The sequence below is a fragment of the Stenella coeruleoalba genome, assembly GCF_951394435.1.
Source record: "Stenella coeruleoalba genome assembly, chromosome: 1".
Classification (NCBI taxonomy): Eukaryota; Metazoa; Chordata; class Mammalia; order Artiodactyla; family Delphinidae; genus Stenella; species Stenella coeruleoalba.
The window spans coordinates 113,081,937-113,100,580 of NC_137169.1; the positions used below are offsets into that span (position 1 = coordinate 113,081,937).

Genomic DNA, 18,644 nt, shown 5'->3' on the forward strand with positions numbered 1-18,644 from the left:
GGTTTTCCTTTCTCTCACATCCTATACATCAATTTCTAGGAAATCCTCCTGTTGGTTCTACTGTCAAAATATACTTGGAGCTGACCTCTCTTCACACCCTCCATCGCCAATTCTCTGGTCGAAGCGTGGGTTCTCGTAACTGATCTCCCTGTTTCGAACCCCTCCTTGTTCTCTCACCACCCTCCACCCACCCTCGAGTCTCTCACAGCTCCAGTGGCTCCTCATTCACTGAGAGAAAAAAACTAAAGACCTTAAAACAGTCCACAGGCTCTGCAAGGCTGCTCTTTCTGTTACTTCTCTGATTCAGCACTGAGCTTCTCAATCTTCTCTGGCCACACTGGTCTCCTACGGTTCCTCAAATACGTCAAGCACATTCCTACTTTGCCCTGGCTGTTCCCTCTGCCTGGGATGCTCTTCCCCCAGGATATTTCCAAGGATGACTCCCTCACTTTCTTCAGTTGCCCAAATGTAACTTTCTGGATGAGGCTCTATTTGAAATTGCAACCCACTAGCTCAGGTGCTCCTGACTCCCCTCAGCCTGCTCTATTCCCCCCCACCCCCCAGCCTTATTTTCTAACATAGTATATAACTTACTTATTTATTACATACTGCTTTCTCTTCCCACGATAACATAAGCCCCACAAGCACTGCTGTTTGTTTATTAATGCATCCAGGAGCTAGAACACTGCTTAGCGTCAGTGGGGACTCCACAGAAATTTGCTGGATTGAAATATCACTGTTAGTAGAGACTATCGAGATCATCTAGCCCAATCTCTGTCATTTTAGATGAGACCAAGGTAGATGACATAGCTTGATCAAGGTCACACAACTACTCGGGACTTCCCTGGCAGTCCCGTGGTTAGGACTCTGCGCTTCCACTGCAGGGGGCACAGGTTTGATCCCTGGTCAGGGAACTAAGATCCCACATGCCTCGCAGCGCAGCCAAAAAAAAAAAAGTCATACAACTATTGAGTGGAAAGAAGTACTGGGGTGAAAAACCTACCTCTAAGCCTGCAAGTGTCCCTACAAAGTCATCCCAGGCACCTGGGACACTTTTAGAAAATAAGACTGGAGAGATGCAACCACAGCAGCTGTGTCAGAAGTTCCTTAATAAGTTTAGTTAGGCTAGTCCTCTGATGTGATTAGTTAAAAAGAGCCCAATTTCCCATGAGCCACCTGCCTCCTGAAGGAATTTTATTCCCTGGAGAATCACAGCGTGGTTCTCACACTCAGCATCAGCTATGACCTTAGAGCAAAAAGGGAGACCCGTCAAGAAGAGGCTAGGGAGGGGAAGCAGAAAGCTCCCTGCGTTCCTGGAGCCCGTGGTTTGTCATAATCACCAAATTACTGTCAGGAGCCCCAGGCTCTGCAACTCCCTTGAAATTCCTGCAGCCCCAGCCTGAGAAATGAAGCAAGAGGGCTGGACTCTCCCCATCTTTCAGGGGAAGACGGATCAGGCAAGCAGTGGAAGAGGGGGAGAGGTTGGGAAACAGACCCACAAAACGTCAATCTGTGCAGCATGTTCAGGGGGTAGAAGTGGATCGGAGACTCACAAAATGTCTCCTAGGGCAGCCAGCTGCTTCTCTGCCACCTGGCGCTCACGGAGAGGGTCTCCATCCAGGTCCAGCAGGTCGTTTTCACCATACAGGCTTCCCAGCCCCAGAGTGCGCTTTGTTCTGAGCCAGAGAGACACACAGAGAAAGAAACACATGTACATCATTGCTGGACAGAGAGTGAGGCACACATACACACATCACAAGAGACGCACATACACCGCAGGGGAAAGAAAACGGGCGAGGAGGCAGGGGAGAGAGCAGGAGGGGGGGCGCCGGGCACCTGTAGTCATGGATCTGCTCCTGGATCTCTGGCATGGCTGCCTCCTGAGCCTCACAGAGAACAGCGCGCACGTCCTCACCATTCCGCAGGCGCAGGTCTGCGGTGGGAGCCGAGGGGAGACAGATAGGGGAGGGATGTCAAGAGGAGGAGGTTATATCTGCTGAGCATCTTCAAGCCTCTTAGCTCCCTGGGGTACCGCGAGGGAAAGCTGGCTTTCTGCCCTCCTGTTAACCAAGGGAAGTGGAGGCCTGGACCTACCAGGTCATTCCTGAATTCAGGACTGGAATCCTGACATCCAAGTCCCGAGGCAAGGACAAAAACATTTTCAGGGTGTTCTACACTCCATTAAGTGGGGAAATATTAAAGTCCCTCTCTGGATGTGTCCAGACTCTGCTGCCCTCTGACATCATGTGCAAACCTCTGAGAGGCTCATTCTCCTTCCACTGACCCAGGGACAGCTCACAAGGCTGAAAAAGGCAAGGAAACCCAACTCCCCACCGGAAACTGGAAGGTGTCTCTCCTGTCCCTACATTCACCCTCTGCCTGTGCCCATAAGTTTTCCTATCATCTGGGCCTGTAAAGTGCCTCTTTTCCAAGGCAGCTTCAAACTATTACGTCTAGAAAGCTCCCATGATTAGCCTCTCAGACTAATATCCTCTTTCTACCACCTTCCTCAGCTCTTCTAGTCGTGGCTTGAGAGTGAGACGGGAGCAGAGCAACTGCCTCGTTCCCTGTCTCCTCACTCTGTGTGAGTTGAGGAACTCACGCAAACGAAACCAAAAGAACAAAAATACTCCAGAGATCCTGACTCTCAGGTGGGGTGGAGTGAGGCACTGGTTTCTGTATTTTTAAAGAAGAATTCCCCAAGGGATCCTGATGCTCGACCAGGCTTAGGAATCCAATTTCCTCTTTGTACAGATGAGCCGACTGAGGCCCAGAGAGGTCACATGGAAGGTTGGTAGGAACGACCCCGCTCTCCTAACCAAGCCTTGTCTCCCCGTGACAAGCTCCCAGGCAGGGTCCGTTCTGTCTGTGCTTGTCCATAAGCTACCGCGAGGAGTTCTGGAGGAACTGTCCCTATTTCCCCCTATCTGAGAACAGCTGCCCAAGGCAGGGACTATGTCCCCCCGACCCCCCGCCCCTTCCCGAGGGCCCAGCACAGCAAGGCGGACACCAAGAGGAGACTAACCGTCCTAGGAGCCAACTTACCAATTTCAGCCTGTAACATCTCTGGGACCTTCACTCTCAGAGGCTAAAAGACAGAAGGGTGGGGGCAGAAGTGGTGAGATCCACACACCCCGGGGGATGTGGGAGATACTGTGCAGAGGCAAGGAGGGCTCCAGAACACTAGCTTCTCTCCCCCTTTCCCTACACTACCCTACCCTCCATTCACCTCTCTCCAGCTGAATTCTAGGCTCGGGATTTGAGAAGTGGAATCTGAGGTGGCAAGGCAAGCTGGGACTCTACTCCGAGGGTGGCACCTGTACTCTTCCCACTCTTACTTCAAGGATGTCAAGAGGCATGGAATGGAGAGGTTCCCAAAAGTGGACTGGTACCAATTTAGTAGCATGGGAGAAATCTTGATGAGGCGATTTGATGGGCTTCCCCCGCTCCTTCACTCCCAAGGGAAAACTGGCCTCATGTTACCAAGGCTTCCAGTGAGCACAGCGCCTGGCCTTTGCTTTATGGCTACCTACCAGCTGGACATTGCGGCGGTTCCGTAACAGCCAACAGGGAACAACGGGCAGCTCTAACCTCCTTACTCAAGACCCACTGAAGGGGACAAAAATAAAAATCCTGGGGAAAAGCCGTTTATTCCCCAGTCTCATTAGTCCTAGTAGCTTACTGCCAGGTGAATAAAGTCATTTTGGAATTAGTTTAGTTGATCAGATTAGGAAGTCTAAGATGGGAACTGCCCTCTGCAGGCTGAGGTGCTGCCGCCGGGGGGATCCCTGACACATCCCTGGGAGCTGTGTCCAGAGGCAGCGTGCTCATCCACCCCAGACACTCTGGGGTCCCCTCCCTCTGAACCCTGCCTCGGGGCAGTAAGAGCACGTCAGGCTGAACTTCAGAAATCTGGGCTCGCCTCTTGGCTCACTGATTTCTATCATCTGATGTCTCTGGGTCTCTGTTTCTGCATCCCAGGGGTGGGCAAGGCAAGGAGAGTTGAAGGGAACCAGGGCATTGATCCAGGGGAGAGTAATTAGGACTTGGTGCAAGTTCTTTTTCTCCAAACATTTCAGAGAGAGGCAATGTGCACTCTACCTTGCTACATGTGGGCAAAAGAGGTCCAGAGAGGAGATCAGTCTTTAGAGTGGAGCTAGGAACAGAATCCAGGAATCCTCTTTAGGAACCTGTCTCCAGGGACCTCCCTGGTAGTCCAGTGGTAAAAAATCCGCCTCCCAACGCAGGAGACGTGGGTTCGACCCCTGGTCGGGGAACTAAGATCCCACATGCCGTGGGGCAACTAATCCCGCGTGCCACAACTACCAAGCTCGCACGTCTCAACTAGAGAGAGAAAACCCACCCGCCACAACTAGAGAGAAGCCCACGCACAGCAACAAAGAGCCCGCACGTCGCAACAAAAGATCCCGCATGCCTCAGTGAAGATCCCATGTGCCGCGACTAAGACCAGATGCAGCCATAAAAATAAAATAAATATTAAAAAAAACCCAAAACCAAAAAAAACTGTCTGCATTCGGCCTGAGTGTTTTGCTTAGTTTTTCCTCTGCCTCTGAATGGTCAAACAATATAATAAAATTGAAAATTGTAATCCAGTCTATGACTGCCTTACCGCATTTTTCTCTAGGAAAATATTCCAGATGTCTTTTCCCAAGCTTCGGGAATCCTTGGGGTTTGTTTGCTGATAAACTTCTGCACACAAGTAAAAAAGCTGGGAGAGAGAAAATGGATTAGAGCAGCGATTCTCAACCAGGAGTGCTTTTGCCCTCCAGGGGACAGCTAGTAATGTCTGGAGGCATTTTTGATTTATATCTGGAGAGGTGCTACTGGCATCTACTGGGTGGAGTCCAGTGATGCAGCTAAAGATCCTGCCGTGCACACGACAGCACCGCACAACAAAGAATTCCAAAGGTCAGTGGTGCTGAGGTTGAGAAACCCTGGCTTAGCACGTTTCAGAAACCTGTGGCAAGTCATCCCCACCCCTTGGCGCGCGCACACACATTCCCCCAACGCAATCTCTCCTCAACGCTGTATCCTCTCCACACTTGACATTTTGTCTTGTACTTGTTTATCTGTTGTTTTAAAGGGTTCAGGTGTTATTTCTCTTTGTGCTGGGCCTCGTCTTCATTCAGGAATGCTTCTGAGATACCAGCGCTTGGGATGTACATGCAGGTGTTCACTGAACACCTGTTGAGCAAACGGATGCTGACTCTGGCTTCTAACAGTGGTAGCCCCGGAAAGGAAGAGCCGCAGTGCATGCCACGGGCAACAAGTTTATTCTGGAGAACATGACAGCAGCCTCTCTCCTTCATCCCCCTTCCTAAGCAGCTGAGCAGAACGACAGAAACTGGCAAGGCTGCTGGCTCTGGGCACTGTCGCAGAGCACCCCGACCTCCATCCCGTCACGATCTTCCTTGTCATCACCTTCAGACTGAAGACCTTTTACCACCTTCCCCCTCTGCCAAGCTTTCTTGCAGTAACACTGTATACTTGCAAAGGGCTGCTCTCTCAACTCCCCACTGTCAGTCTGTATCCACCTTCATTCCAAAAACCTAGAAAGACCATCTCCTCCAAGCAGACCCAGAACGACAGCTTTCTTGGCCCAGCTCTCCTGTTCCTCCCTGTGCTACCGATGCAGTTAGCAGTGAAGAATCCCTTCCACCTAGGTTGCACCTTCTTTTCTGTTTTGTCTCTGTCCTCGAGATGCCTGACCACGCCCATGGGTCTGACTTATGACATCTAGAGAGCAGGGACAGAGGCCAAGCACAAGCAGGTACTCAATCGAGACAGATACTTGCGACTTACCAGTGGACTGGGGTCCGCCTGAGAGAAGATGTACCGTAGAAAAACCCCCAGGTGAGCCGGCCGTGACTTAAGTTTCTCAAAGTCCTGGAATATGATGTCGCTCTGGAAGGCAGAAGGACAGGCAGGGCTGGGGGGCAGAGAAGCACTGCCTGCCCCAGCTCAGCCCCCATGCTCCCTGCCTGCCAGGGCTGATAAGCGCGGCCCCTCCCGTACGCTCCCTCACAGCTGGTGCCAGTCCAAGCGCTTCTAGTCCAGAGCAGCAGGTACGAAAGAGAATGAGGAAAGGAGAAAATCAGGAAACTGTTACCTCGTTGTTGAAATAACCCGGGTCATAATCTTCCTCTGGGCCAATAATTAAAGGCTTTGGGCTTTGATCTACAGCCTGGGGGAGAGAGTCGAGTTGTAGAGATGAGAGGTCAGAGGACAGGGATCCAGCCCCCTCAGTGGAGTTTGGTTAGTGACAGCATGGCACTGAAGTGGAAGGCCACACGGGGCTGGTAAACACCGGCATCTCACTACCACCCCCCAAATCTCAGAGAACAGAAAGAATGATTTCCACTTGCAAGAAGGCAACTGCTTCTGGGTGGGGCAGGGCAGACTCAGAGCAGCCTGGTCACATGACGTATGAAGATGGGAAGTGAGAGAAAGTGCTCTCTTCCTGTTTGTGAAAGATCTGAGGAGGGAGTGTCAGCCCACAAAATAAGAACCTAGAGCTTCTGCTGGACTGGTGGGCGGGGGCTCTGTTGTTCTCCTCAACAGACCGCCCCCCACCCCAAAAACACGCCCTCCAAACCTAGTGTCTTCCACAGCGCTCCTTTACAGTTACGGTGTGCCCTCTACCCCTGCTGGAGGAGAGCTTTGTGGTCCATCTCTGCCTCCTTGAGCAAAAGGGAATGGAGCTTTGCCTTCTCCAACACCGTCTCCATCATCTTCCCTGCCTGCTCAAGAACCTATGGTAGATTCCCCATTTCCAGTCTAAAATCCAAGCTTCTCAGCTTGGCTTTCTCTCTTTCCCCCTTATGCCATCGATTAGGTCTGATGAGAGAGTTCATACTGTATAAACGTTTGAGACGCTTCATTGGACAAGTCTTTCTCCTAAAGGTTCCTTGAGCTTTCAAAGATTCCCTACCAACTATATTTTTCACTCAATTCACTCTACCCCATTTTCAGTGATTCCTCATCGAGGACTATTGCTCTGGAACCCATCTGGAGGAGGCACTTCTCATGCCCACTTTTTCTCAGGCCCAAGACAGCCTCCTATTCCACCTCCTCAAGGGGCTTTTCCTGATGGTTCCTCCCTGACACACCTCACTCATTTTTGTTCTCCTGGGTATTTACAGACTCTGTGCTCAGAATGACTGAGTATAGAACTCGAGAGACCCAGGATGCATCTCAGAGATCAGAGTCTAGCACCCACTTATAATGGCATGCTGGAAGTTGCAGAGTCAGGCCTGATGCGCTGGACCTGAATTCCTCAGACGCATCCTGAGTATCCTCCTCTCCCCTAACACCTTAGTCTCTGAATTCCTTGGGATCCAGGATGCCTAGGGGGTGTGGGGTGATCACTTCTGTCTCTGCTTGGCTCTCTAGTGAAACCTGAAAGCACTAGGTTGTTGCTTGTTTGGGCGGGAGGATTTATTTTTTTAAAGTCTTTACAAACATACAGTTTTTCTGATTGCAAAAGCAGAATATGTTTATCATAAGAAAATCAAACATTGCAGAATTACATAACAAAGTTTGCATTCCCTATGATTCCATCCCCCAGCTGCTGCAAGTTTCATGGATAGTACAGGTTTCCACCTTTGCTCTTACTAACATAGATTATTATTAGGAAACTGGAACTATACTATATTTGCTCTTATCACTCAAAAATAACAATTTAAATAGTTTTCAGAAGTTGAAACAAATTCAGAGAAGGAGGAAAAGGACTCCAAGACCAATTACTCTACACCTGCTTCTATTAGCCACCTAAATGAAAATCTCCCTTAAGAACACCATGTGGGGGCTTCCCTGGTGGCGCAGTGGTTGAGAGTCTGCCTGCCGATGCAGGGGACACGGGTTCGTGCCCCGGTCCGGGAAGATCCCACATGCTGCGGAGCGGCTGGGCCCGTAAGCCATGGTCGCTGAGACTGCGCGTCCGGAGCCTGTGCTCCGCAACGGGAGAGGCCACAACAGTGAGAGGCCTGTGTACTGCAAAAAAAAACCCAAAACCCAAAAACCAAAACCAAAAACAAAACAAAAAAAGAACACCATGTGCACCTGACCCTGCCTGGCAGCCTGACCTTGGCCCTATAGTACTACTAAGGGGGAGTGGTGGTGGTGGTGGTGGAGGAGTGGGAGGGGTGATCAAAGAGCATCTAGGACAGGAGGCAGCCCTGCACTGGGGCTCAGGAAAACTAAGTTCTAGTCTGATGCTGCCATTAGCAAGCTGAGTCCTTGCATGGTCCCTTAGCCTTTCTCTGCCTCAGTTTTCTCACTGAATGAAGATTCTAATGCCTATCTCCTTTTCTGGGGGTAAGAATTAAATGAGATTTGTTCCTAAAAGATCTAGCACAGCAGCTGGTGCACTAGGCATTTTAATACACGTGAGATCCACTTCCCTGCCTTTCCCCCTCCAAGATCTGAAAGTAACTAAACTCTATCCTATGGGGAGAACTAGCGCATCAAACGGTGTATGATGTTGGTTTTAATATAATGGCAAATTTCCTCTAAAAATAAATTTAAGTTTTAAAAAGTGAGTTAGCTTAAAGAAAAATATTAAGTAACATTATATAGTTGGTATGAGGATATGGAAAAAAAATTATGGTGGTAGCAGATGAATTTTAAGAAACACTGCTTTACAAAACTCGGAGTTTTCTTGCCACTGTCTCTAACAAGGAATGACCTAACCTCTGCCTGAACAATGACAGGCAATTCCCGGGCTCTCAAGTCAGCCCATTCCATTGTCTGATAGCTCAGGTTCTTTGCAAGCTTTTTGCATGGAGCCAAAAACTGTCTTCCTGAAATTTCCCCTGGACCTAGCTCTACCCTTGAAAGCAGTGGCTTTCAAATCAGGCTTTGCAGAACCTTAGGGCTCTGGAGAAGTGCCCCTGAGGTGGGGGCCGAGGTGGGGAGATTGATTAGGAAAAGTCCCAGATAGCTGAGCATTTATTTGTTTTCTCTATTAGGGTGTCAAATAATATTTTGCTCAAGAAAAGGACTTTGCTAAAGAAAGAGAAGATTGAAAATTAGTGTTCTGGAGAAACACTGAACCAACCTATTTCCCATTCTATACAGACATTAAAAGAAAGACCAGCGATCTGCTCCTTGGACATCACTTCCCTACAGATGCATTCACGGACTCTTAACCCAGAAACTGAGATAGACTTACTTCCATGTATGCATTTAAACCATGTTCTTCCTTTACTCTTTGTCCTCTAGTGTCTATCTCAAAACAGGGTTTAGTCTGATCATTCAAGGCCACGTATGGGTAACCCAGTTCTGAAAACAGGGAAAGCAAAAGCGCACGGTGGCTCTGATCACTCACCTGGTCACCGCTGGGGGGAACCAATGCATCCGAGCCCTGCCGCCTGTGGTGCTGGGCCACCCGGGCCATGATCACAGGGGAGGTTCGAGGACTGTCCGGCCCAGGGTCTGACAGTACTGAGTTCCGATTCACCAATGACTAGAGGAACAGAGAATTCTGTGAGAAGAAAACTCGTCCAGGGACTTCCCTGGTGGCTCGGTGGTTAGGAATCCGCCTGCCAATGCAGGGGACACGGGTTTGAGCCCTGGTCCGGGAAGATCCCACATGCCTCAGAGCAACTAAGCCCGTGTGCCACAACTACTGAGCCCGCGTGCCTGGAGTCTGTGCTCTGCAACACAAGAAGCCACCACAGTGAGAAGCCCACACACCGCAAAGAAGAGTAGCCCCCGCTCGCTGCAACTAGAGAAAGCCTGAATGCAGCAACGAAGGCCCAAACGCAGCCAAAAATTAAAAAAAAAAAAAAAAAACCTCATCCAGAAGAGCCTCAGGGCTCTGCTCGTTGGCTAATAAAAGTCCAGTACTTGCTCTGTGCCTGACATTATACTAGCCCTTGGTTATGTATCACCTCATTTAATGCTCACAACAGCCCTTTGAGGTAGAAACTATTATTCCTCCTACTTCTCACACAAGGAAACTTAAGACTTGGAGAGGTTCTGGGACTTGCTGAAGGTCGAATAGTTAGTAATGTGGTGTTCCCTGGATGCAACCTGGGCAGTCTCAACCCACTGCCCACTAGGCTGCATTGCTTCCAGATGTGGAGCCCGCAGGGGAATGTCAACTGTGGATTATTTAAGACCCTCCTCCCCCTTCTTGGTGTCTTTCTGACATACTGATCCTTCCACGTACATTCATCATCTTCCCACGAATAGACAGGAGCAGTAAAGAAATAAAATTCCAACTATTATTTAAAATTAGGTTTTAAACATGTTTTCAATTACTTATTCATGTATTTAATTAAGCTGGCTAAGTAAATATTTTGCTCACACCATTATTACTTCTTCTATTCACTCTTATTTTTATATTGCAAGTTTATATTTGCAATTAATATATGCAGACTGAGAACACCTAGAAGACAACCTTTGAAGCCAAAGCCTGAAGTTCTTCTGACCACTCCAGAAAAGATAAGTTGTTCAAGTACAGAAAAATCTGTGACAAAGAAAGAGAGGCTGCCCACCCCCCACCACCCCCCCCCTCGATTAGGCCAGGTTCATTGTATTTACTCCAAGATGGTGTTATTCGCAGCCAGCTGGCAATGTGTTTCTGGTCCAGTCACTGTTTTAGAGAATTTTCATCTCTGCTCCCTTACACTCAAAAAAGGCTTGCTACAGTTAAAGACATGGCCTCTTTCTCCACCCGACTCTGTACTACAGAGTTGACGATGATAAAACAGAAGCCAGATTCGCTGATCTTGAGTGCAGGATGCATCTGAACCCCCTTTCTTTGGATCCCAGAGCAGAATGACTAAAACCCTTGGAACTGGAACTATACCAGAGGGCCACAGATGACAGGCCAGAGGCCTTGGTGTAAGCAGTGAGCACAGAACCTTTAGGTGTTCAGAGAAGGAAAACTGAATGTATGGTTTTAAAAGGGGCTCCCCCCGCTTTGGCACTCACCTCGCCGAGGGAAGGAAAGCGCTCTGTGCCAGAGTCCAGGCCACTGTCCCCCTCCTGGGAATCCAGAGAGAGTCGGCCTGAGGATAAAAGAGTTTACACAGTGAGGAAGGAGCTGTGGCCTGGGGGAAAGAAGGGCCTTTATTCTGGGAACCTGTGCCCAGGGCAGGAGGGCGAAGCTGCCACCTGCCGTTCTTTCCCAGTTTCCCTTCATCTCTCTTACACGACTCCCCGAGAACCTCTACACCTAGCTTTTACCTACCTGTACACCTGAGCCCAGGCAGTGTCACCTCCTAAAGTAATCCTCCATAGCTCTACCTTGCAACGAGTGCTAGCCCTCAGCTCATCCCAACCCTCTTCTGGTTCCCATCCATCTCCTCATATGACAGCATCTCTTGAGCTCCTAGCTGCTAGGTGCTGGTAGGCATGCTGTTGTCTGGACCACCATCATTCTAGTATTTTCCTGGCACTTATCTGTCCAGGGCTACTGGTTATACACTCATTTCTACTGAATAAGTTGTATCCAAGTTCCCTGTCACTGGTACTGCTTTCTCTCATTATTCTATTTCTCAGAGGCAGGGACTATATTTTTTCCCCCTGAATCTGCCCCAAAGGGACGGGACAACAGAATAGATAAGCAATGTAGACTAGAGATGTGCCAGAGAGAAAAGGCGTGCTGACGGGACTCACCTTCTGATGATCTCTGGCTGGTGTCACCATATAGCGGAAGTATGTCCTAAAAAAGAAAGGTCCGGAGGGCGGACATATGCTGTGAACCTCTCCCCCTACTGTTTTCCTCCAATCAACCCTTCCCTCAGTCTCAGCAGATAACATCTGCTTACAATTAGTGGCCTCTCTGCTTCTTTGCCTGAAAAATGCCCCTTTGGAAGAGCTAGTGCTTCATTTGTACAGTTTGAGGAGAATGGTGACCCCTAATGGTGAAAAGGGAGCTTTACTATTAGCAAAATTCTAAAAACTTACTTGATTTCTCACCCTGGTCCTCAAAGCGTCTATTGCCTTAGTTGGGCTGGACACAGAAAGAACTTCCGAACTATCAAGGAGTATGAAAAGCTCTAGCAGATGGAAAGCTCTGCCTCTAAAGATCTTTGAAGACTGACAGGCGCTGAACTGGGGCTGACCAGCCATTTGTGGAGGGAATTATGTTGCCAGTGCTTTACTGTTTATGATGCACTCTTGTCTATATCTCACTGAGTTTTTCAACAACTCTGAGGCAGGTATAGCACTCCCATGTTATAAATGAGGAAACAGAAGCCCAGAGGTTTTAAGTAACTTGCCCAAGGTACACAGCAGGTAAACTATAAAGCCAGGGTTGGCGCTCAGACCCCTAGATTCCAAGCTGAATGTTTCAGACTCAACCACTTACAGAGCACACGAGCGCAGAGGCAGCGGCAGCAGCAAACATGCACTGGCCCCGTGCTGAGGGCATCCTTTAATTCTGACAATACCACTACTAGGCAGATCCTGCCGTAGCTCCATTTCATAAATGAGGACACCAAGGCTCCCAGGGGTTAAGTCACTTGCCCAAGAGTCTTAAAGCTGGTGAGCACTATAGCTGGGAGGTGAATCCAGACGGTCTAAGTCCTAAACCTGAGCTCCTATCAACCGTGTGATACCGAGAAGTCCTTCAGAAAATAAAAGTTTAAATTTGATTAGCCTGTGTTTCCCAGACTTTTTTGATCTGGATGTTCTGAAAAAGAAAGTAGATAATCCTCAAATAATTTTCTATTGGCTTTGGCAAATATTATTCTTGGAGATCTTAAAGTTTTTGGAGAGTTACTTATTTACCCAAAGAATTAAGGCCTGACGGAGAGAAGTAAGACACTAATTAATACTTATTAATTAATAAGTCCCTGACTAGAACAGATAAGGAAGTGCCTCCTCTCTGGGATTTCCCACAAAGTGTGGTTAGTACTGCTACAGACCCCTCTCAACTGACTGGAGATCCTTTACTTAGGCTGACTTTTAAAAGTGCTCGTACTTCTTTGAGAAGACCCATTACTGAAGGGAGAGGTGATGGGAAAAGCTACCAGATGAATACTGAGTAAAATTAGTGTCGGAATATACATCAGCTATGAGGAAACTACCCAGAAGGGGATGGATAATTAGGAGATTAAAGCCGACAGTCTGATTTATTTCATATTTATTTCTTTCTATTGCAACTGTAAGCTGCTGGAGGGCAAGAAACAGGCTATTTCTTTTTATGAGATCCCAAGTGTCAGGACAGTGCTCAGTCTCTGTGGTGCTATATAAAGAACTGCTGACCTGTTTCTTTGTAAAACACTAAACACTCACTGGCTCAGCCCTGCGGTCCTGTATGACTCGGGAAGCCTCCGTCCTAGATTTCTCCCTTATTCTCCCCTCCGTCCACCTGCACGTGCCCTTCCTAGAGCTACGCCTATCATCACTCACCACTAAGCCACCAGTCTCCTGCTGGATCTTCAGCTGTAACTGAGTGACTCGCCGCCGGGCGCCTTCGATCTGCTCTTCCAGCAGGCTGCCGGGGTTCCGGCTATACACCTCACAGATACGCTGGGGGGCGGGGGGGGGGGCAAGGAGGACAAGGAGGAAGGGAAAAGGCAGAGGAGTGGTTAGTAGAGAATGGACGACTCACCAGTGGGGAGAGTAGGCAGTTATCCCAAAACAAAGAGGAGAGAAAGGAGATCTCTGCCTCCTAGGAGATACATGTTATTTCACCATCACTCAGGAGCAGAAAGAGGTATAAATGGTGAGAAAAAGAACACGAGGCAACTAGAGAAAGAAGACATGACACAAAGGCCCGTCCTAATCTGACCTGTTCTTAAGGCCTACTTGCTAAATGAGGTCTTCCTTGACTGCTGCCGAAGGGTTAGATATTTAAGTGACTGGCCAGACCAGCACACACAAAAAAGTGCTAAGGAGGAAACATACACACAGTGAGAACCACAGGAGATGAGAGGAAGAAGCACCCCCGTCCCCCAGCCCTGTAGCTGGGAATCACTCTGAGACTTATCTAGCATCCTCCCAGCATACGGCAGAGCACAGCATGCGTGTTTAGGGCTTGGGCTTTGCAGTCAGGGAGGCCTGGCTCTGAATTCTGGCTTACTAGCTGTGTAGACTTGGGCAAGCTTTACTACGTCCTCATGGATCAAATGGAGACGACGGTACCTGCCTTTGGGGATGGCTGTACGTTCTGAATGAGATTATGTATGGAAAGTGCTGAGCAGAATGTCTGGTGCATAATTACTTGACTGAATACATGGCAGCTATTATCGTTTTACTACCAAATGAAATGCTCAGTGAAGTTGGCGGGTTAAGTAGTTAAATAAAGACGTCAGGTGCACATTTTCTCCAAGATCGTCTGGGGCCATGCTTGCCGTCTCATCTTCTCCACGCCTCTCAAGCCCCCAACCCTCCTCTTAGTCTCTGCAGATAGTATCGGCTGGTAAGAACTTTCCCAACTTTACTCCATTTCAAGGCATCTGCAGCCACCCTTTCCCTCTTTCTCAGAATAGAAACTCTGTCTAAATCTTCCACAAGGTTAGTGCCTCCAGCTGCCTCGGGCTCCTCCTGGGCATCGTTCACGTATCTCCAAAGTCTCCTCTTTCCAATGGCTCCTTCCCCTCACCCTACAAAAATGCTCGTTTCCTGTCTTAAAACAAAAACAAGCCACTACAACAAAACCTTTTCCATCAAGTCTGATTATTCTTCAAGCCACCGCCTCAGTCTTTTCTCTTTCCTTTCACAGCCACATGTTTCCAAACAGGAGTCTCTATGCAGAGCCCAGACTTCGTAGCCTTCCAGCCACTCTTCAGCATACACAGCTGAGTTCCGCTCATCACCTCGCTCTTCCAAAGGCGAAATGACCCACAGGCTGAATCCAATGGTCTCTTCTTAGTCCTCATCTCTCCAGACCTCTTTAAACACCCACCTCCTCCAAATGCTATCCTCTTTTGACTTCTTAACTCAACACTGTCTTGGGTCACCTCACACCCCTCTCCCCAACCACAGCTTTACCCCCTCCTCCTCTCTTCAATCTAGGTGAGCCTTCAGCCCTGCAAACATTTACAGGGAGCTGATACACACCAGGCCCTGTGCCAGCTGTGCAGGAGGAATATGCAAATGTGGGCATGGTCCTGGCCTTTAAGGAACTTAGCCCAATAGAGGAGGACAAATAAATAATTAAAATACAAATACAACAGCAACTGGTGTGATGTTAGAGGTTGGTGCGGTGTGCTACAGAAGCACGGATGTTCCGAAATTCTGCCCTCAGCTCTCTCCTCTTTTCTGCAGTGGTGCCCTAGGTGATACCGTCTAGTCCCCAGTTTCAACTACCACCTGTATGCTGAGGCCACCCGAATCTCTATTTCAACCCAATCTTTTCTCCTGAGGTTCATCCTTGTTATCTCCATGCGCCTGGTGGATGATCTTTTTATCTGAACCTCCCATGGGTGCTTAAACTCAGTACAGCCAAAGATCACCTTCACTCCTCTCCCCTAAACCCTGCTCCTCTCTTCCGCCTCACTCCATCAATGGTATCACCATCTATGTAGGCACACAAACTTGGGGCTATCTTTGCTTTCTTCTTCTTTACCTCCCCCTTCCAGTTGATATGTTCTACTGACCTGACCCCTGAGATGTCTCCCATTGCCAACCCTTTCTGTTCTTTTTTCTTTTGACCACACCGAGTGGCATGAGGGATCTTAGTTCCTCGACCAGGGATCGAACCCATGCCCCCTGCAGTGGAGGCGCAGAATCCTAACCCCTGGACCGCCAGGGAATGGAGGGAATTCAATGTGTCTCACATTGCCATCCCTCCTTCTGTTCTTACTCCTGCTGTTCTTGTTAAATCGGTCATCATTTCTTTCTTTTTTTTAAATTTCTCATTAACTTTATTTTTAAACTTTTTTTTCATCATTTCTTATCTACTGAAACAGCCTCCGAGATAGTTTCCTTATGTGTCAATCCACTTAACACACTTTTCTAAAGAAAACTGATTTGAAGATATGATCACTCCCCTACTCAAATCCTTTGATCAATTCCCACTGCTTTCAGAATAAACTTCAAGCTCATCATAGTATTGAAGGCCCAAAGCACATTCCAGAGTGAAAAAGACTGAACCCAACTGGAATGTCATCTCATGAAGCCTCCTCTGATCACTGCATAATTAATTAATCCTTCTTTTGGGCTTTAATGGCATTTAAAAAATATTTTAAAAATTATTATCGACATATAATTCACATAACATAAACTTCGCCATTTTAAAGTATACAATTTAGGGGACATCCCTGGTGGTCCAGTGGTAAAGAATCCGCCTTCCAAGGCAGGGGACTCGGGTTTGATCCCTGGTCGGGGAACTAAGATCCCACATGCCACGGGGCGACTAAGCCCGCACACCAAAACCAAGAGCCGACGCACGTCAACGAAAAAGATCCCGCAGGCCGCAACTAAGACCCGACGTAGCCAAAAAAATAAAGAAAATAAATAAATATTAAAAAAAAAAAGTATACAGTTCAGTGGTTTTTAGTATATTCACAGAGTTGTACAAACATCCCCACTATCTAATTCCAGAACACTTCTATCAACCCAACAAGAAAGCAGTCACTCCCAATTTCCCCTTCCTCCACCTCCTGGCAACCACTAATTTACTTTCTGTTTTTATGGATTTACCTCTTCTGGACTTCCACACAGATGGAATCATACAATACGTGGCCTTTTGTGTCTGGCTTCTTTCACTTAGTCTGTTTTCAGGGGTCTTCCATGTTAAAGCATGTATCAGTACTTCATTCCTTTTTATGGCTGAATAATATCCCACTTTATGGATACAACACATTTTGTTTATCTACTCATCAGTTAATGGGAATTTGGGTTGTTTCCACTTCTTGGCCATTATGCAATTAAGCAATGCTATTATGAATGTTTATGTACAGCTTTTATGCTTTGAACTCTCTTGGGTATATACTTTGGTGTGGAATTGACAGATTGTACGTTTAATATTTTGAAGAATTGCCAAACTGGCTGCACTACGGTGGGAGTAGATTAGGAGAGCGGATATGTAGACAAAATATAAACAAACATTTCTCCAACTTCTCCACATGCTCACCAATAACTGCTATTTTGGCTCTAGCCATCCTAGTGCGTGTGCAGTGGTATCTCGTAGTTCTGGTTAGCCTCTCCCTAATGACTAATGATATTAAGCATCTTTTCATGTGCTTATTGGCCATTTGTATGTCTTCTTTATTGGACTGTGTACTCAAATTCTCTGCTAACTTTTAAATTGGGTTGAGTTTTAAGCGTCTATTACATATCCTGGTACTAGACCCTTATCAGATATATGTGCTGCAAATATTTTCTCCTATTCTGTGGTTGTCTTTTTACTTTCTTGACAGTGTCCTTTGATGGATAAAAGCTTTTAATTTTGATGGAGTCTAATTTATCTTTTTGGGGGGGTTGTTTATGTTTTTGGTGTCACAGCCTAGAAACCACTGCCTCATCCAAGGTCATAAAGATTTATACCTGTGTTTTCTTCTAAGAGTTTTTAAAAATAGTTTCAGCTCTTACATTTAAGTCTTTGATCCTTTTTTTTTTTTTTTTTTTTTTTTTTTTTGCGGTACGCGGGCCTCTCACTGCTGTGGCCTCTCCCGTTGAGAAGCACAGGCTCTGGACGTGCAGGCTCAGCGGCCATGGCTCACAGGCCCAGCCGCTCCGCGGCATGTGGGATCTTCCCGGACCGGGACATGAACCCGTGTCCCCTGCATCGGCAGGCGGACTCTCAACCACTGTGCTACCAGGGAAGGCCCTTTGATCCATTTTGAGTTAAATTTTGTTTATTGTGTGAGGTAAGAGTTCAAATTCATTCTCTGCATATAGATATCCTGTTGTCCCAGAACCATTTGTTGAAAAGACCATTCTTTCTCCACTGAACTATCTTGACACTGTCAAAAACCAATTGACCACAGATGTATGGATTAATCTCTGGACTCTGAATTCTATTCTACTGATCTATAGGTCTATCTTTATACCAGTATCACACTATCTTGATTATTCTATGACTTGCATCAAAATGCAAGTATCAGCACTTATTATAGTGCAGTATAACTTTATCTTCATTCATCCATTGATATTCTACTGGATTATAAACTCCTTAAGGGAAAGATTCATCTCTCACTTATCTTTATAACCATTCTAACCTTTGTGCCTAGCACTGGCCCATGCCTCCACTGCAGCACACACACAGTACCTAGCACACAGCAGGAACTCAATGTTTGTTAAATAAATGAGTATATTTTCATGTCTTGGTGCCTTTGACCTATGCTGTCCATTTACCAGCGTTCTCTTCCTCATCTCTTTTGCCTACTGAAGCCCTATCCTTCAAGGCCCAGCTGAAATACAATCTTCTCAGTGAAGTTTCCCTCACATTTCCCATTATTAATTAACTGCTCTCTTCTTTGTTCTCTTATTGCAAGCTCTTTGTTCCTCCCACTCTCTTACCGTAATGTGAATTTTCCCCATGAGATTGTAAACATGTTGAGGGCAAGAACTGTCTAATCGTTTTAATCTCTGTATACTGTAGGAACTAAAGCAATGCTTTACAAACAGTGGGAACTTAGAAATTTGTTGAATTGAAATGAACGGGCAAGGAGCCCATTGTAAGCCATGGCTGTTATAGGAATCTGGTTATTCCCGTC

General features: G+C 47.3%; 1 protein-coding gene across 7 annotated transcripts in view; it reads right to left on the minus strand.

Moving 5' to 3' along the window:
• Window positions 1-18,644, minus strand: part of ARHGEF11 (Rho guanine nucleotide exchange factor 11) — a 113,023-nt gene that overhangs the window by 23,232 nt on the left and 71,147 nt on the right. For 5 of the 7 annotated variants that reach the window (XM_079913712.1, XM_079913706.1, XM_079913709.1 and 2 more), the window contains exons 8-17: window positions 13,390-13,509; window positions 11,650-11,695; window positions 10,963-11,039; window positions 9,350-9,487; window positions 6,131-6,205; window positions 5,824-5,925; window positions 4,631-4,729; window positions 3,046-3,088; window positions 1,837-1,933; window positions 1,554-1,676 (exon numbers count right to left, since the gene is read on the minus strand). In XM_079913712.1, the coding sequence (XP_079769838.1) occupies window positions 1,554-1,676; window positions 1,837-1,933; window positions 3,046-3,088; window positions 4,631-4,729; window positions 5,824-5,925; window positions 6,131-6,205; window positions 9,350-9,487; window positions 10,963-11,039; window positions 11,650-11,695; window positions 13,390-13,509 (920 nt within the window). The remainder of the gene's footprint in view (window positions 1-1,553; window positions 1,677-1,836; window positions 1,934-3,045; window positions 3,089-4,630; window positions 4,730-5,823; window positions 5,926-6,130; window positions 6,206-9,349; window positions 9,488-10,962; window positions 11,040-11,649; window positions 11,696-13,389; window positions 13,510-18,644) is intronic. The other 2 variants (XM_079913710.1, XM_079913711.1) reach the window with 1 other exon arrangement.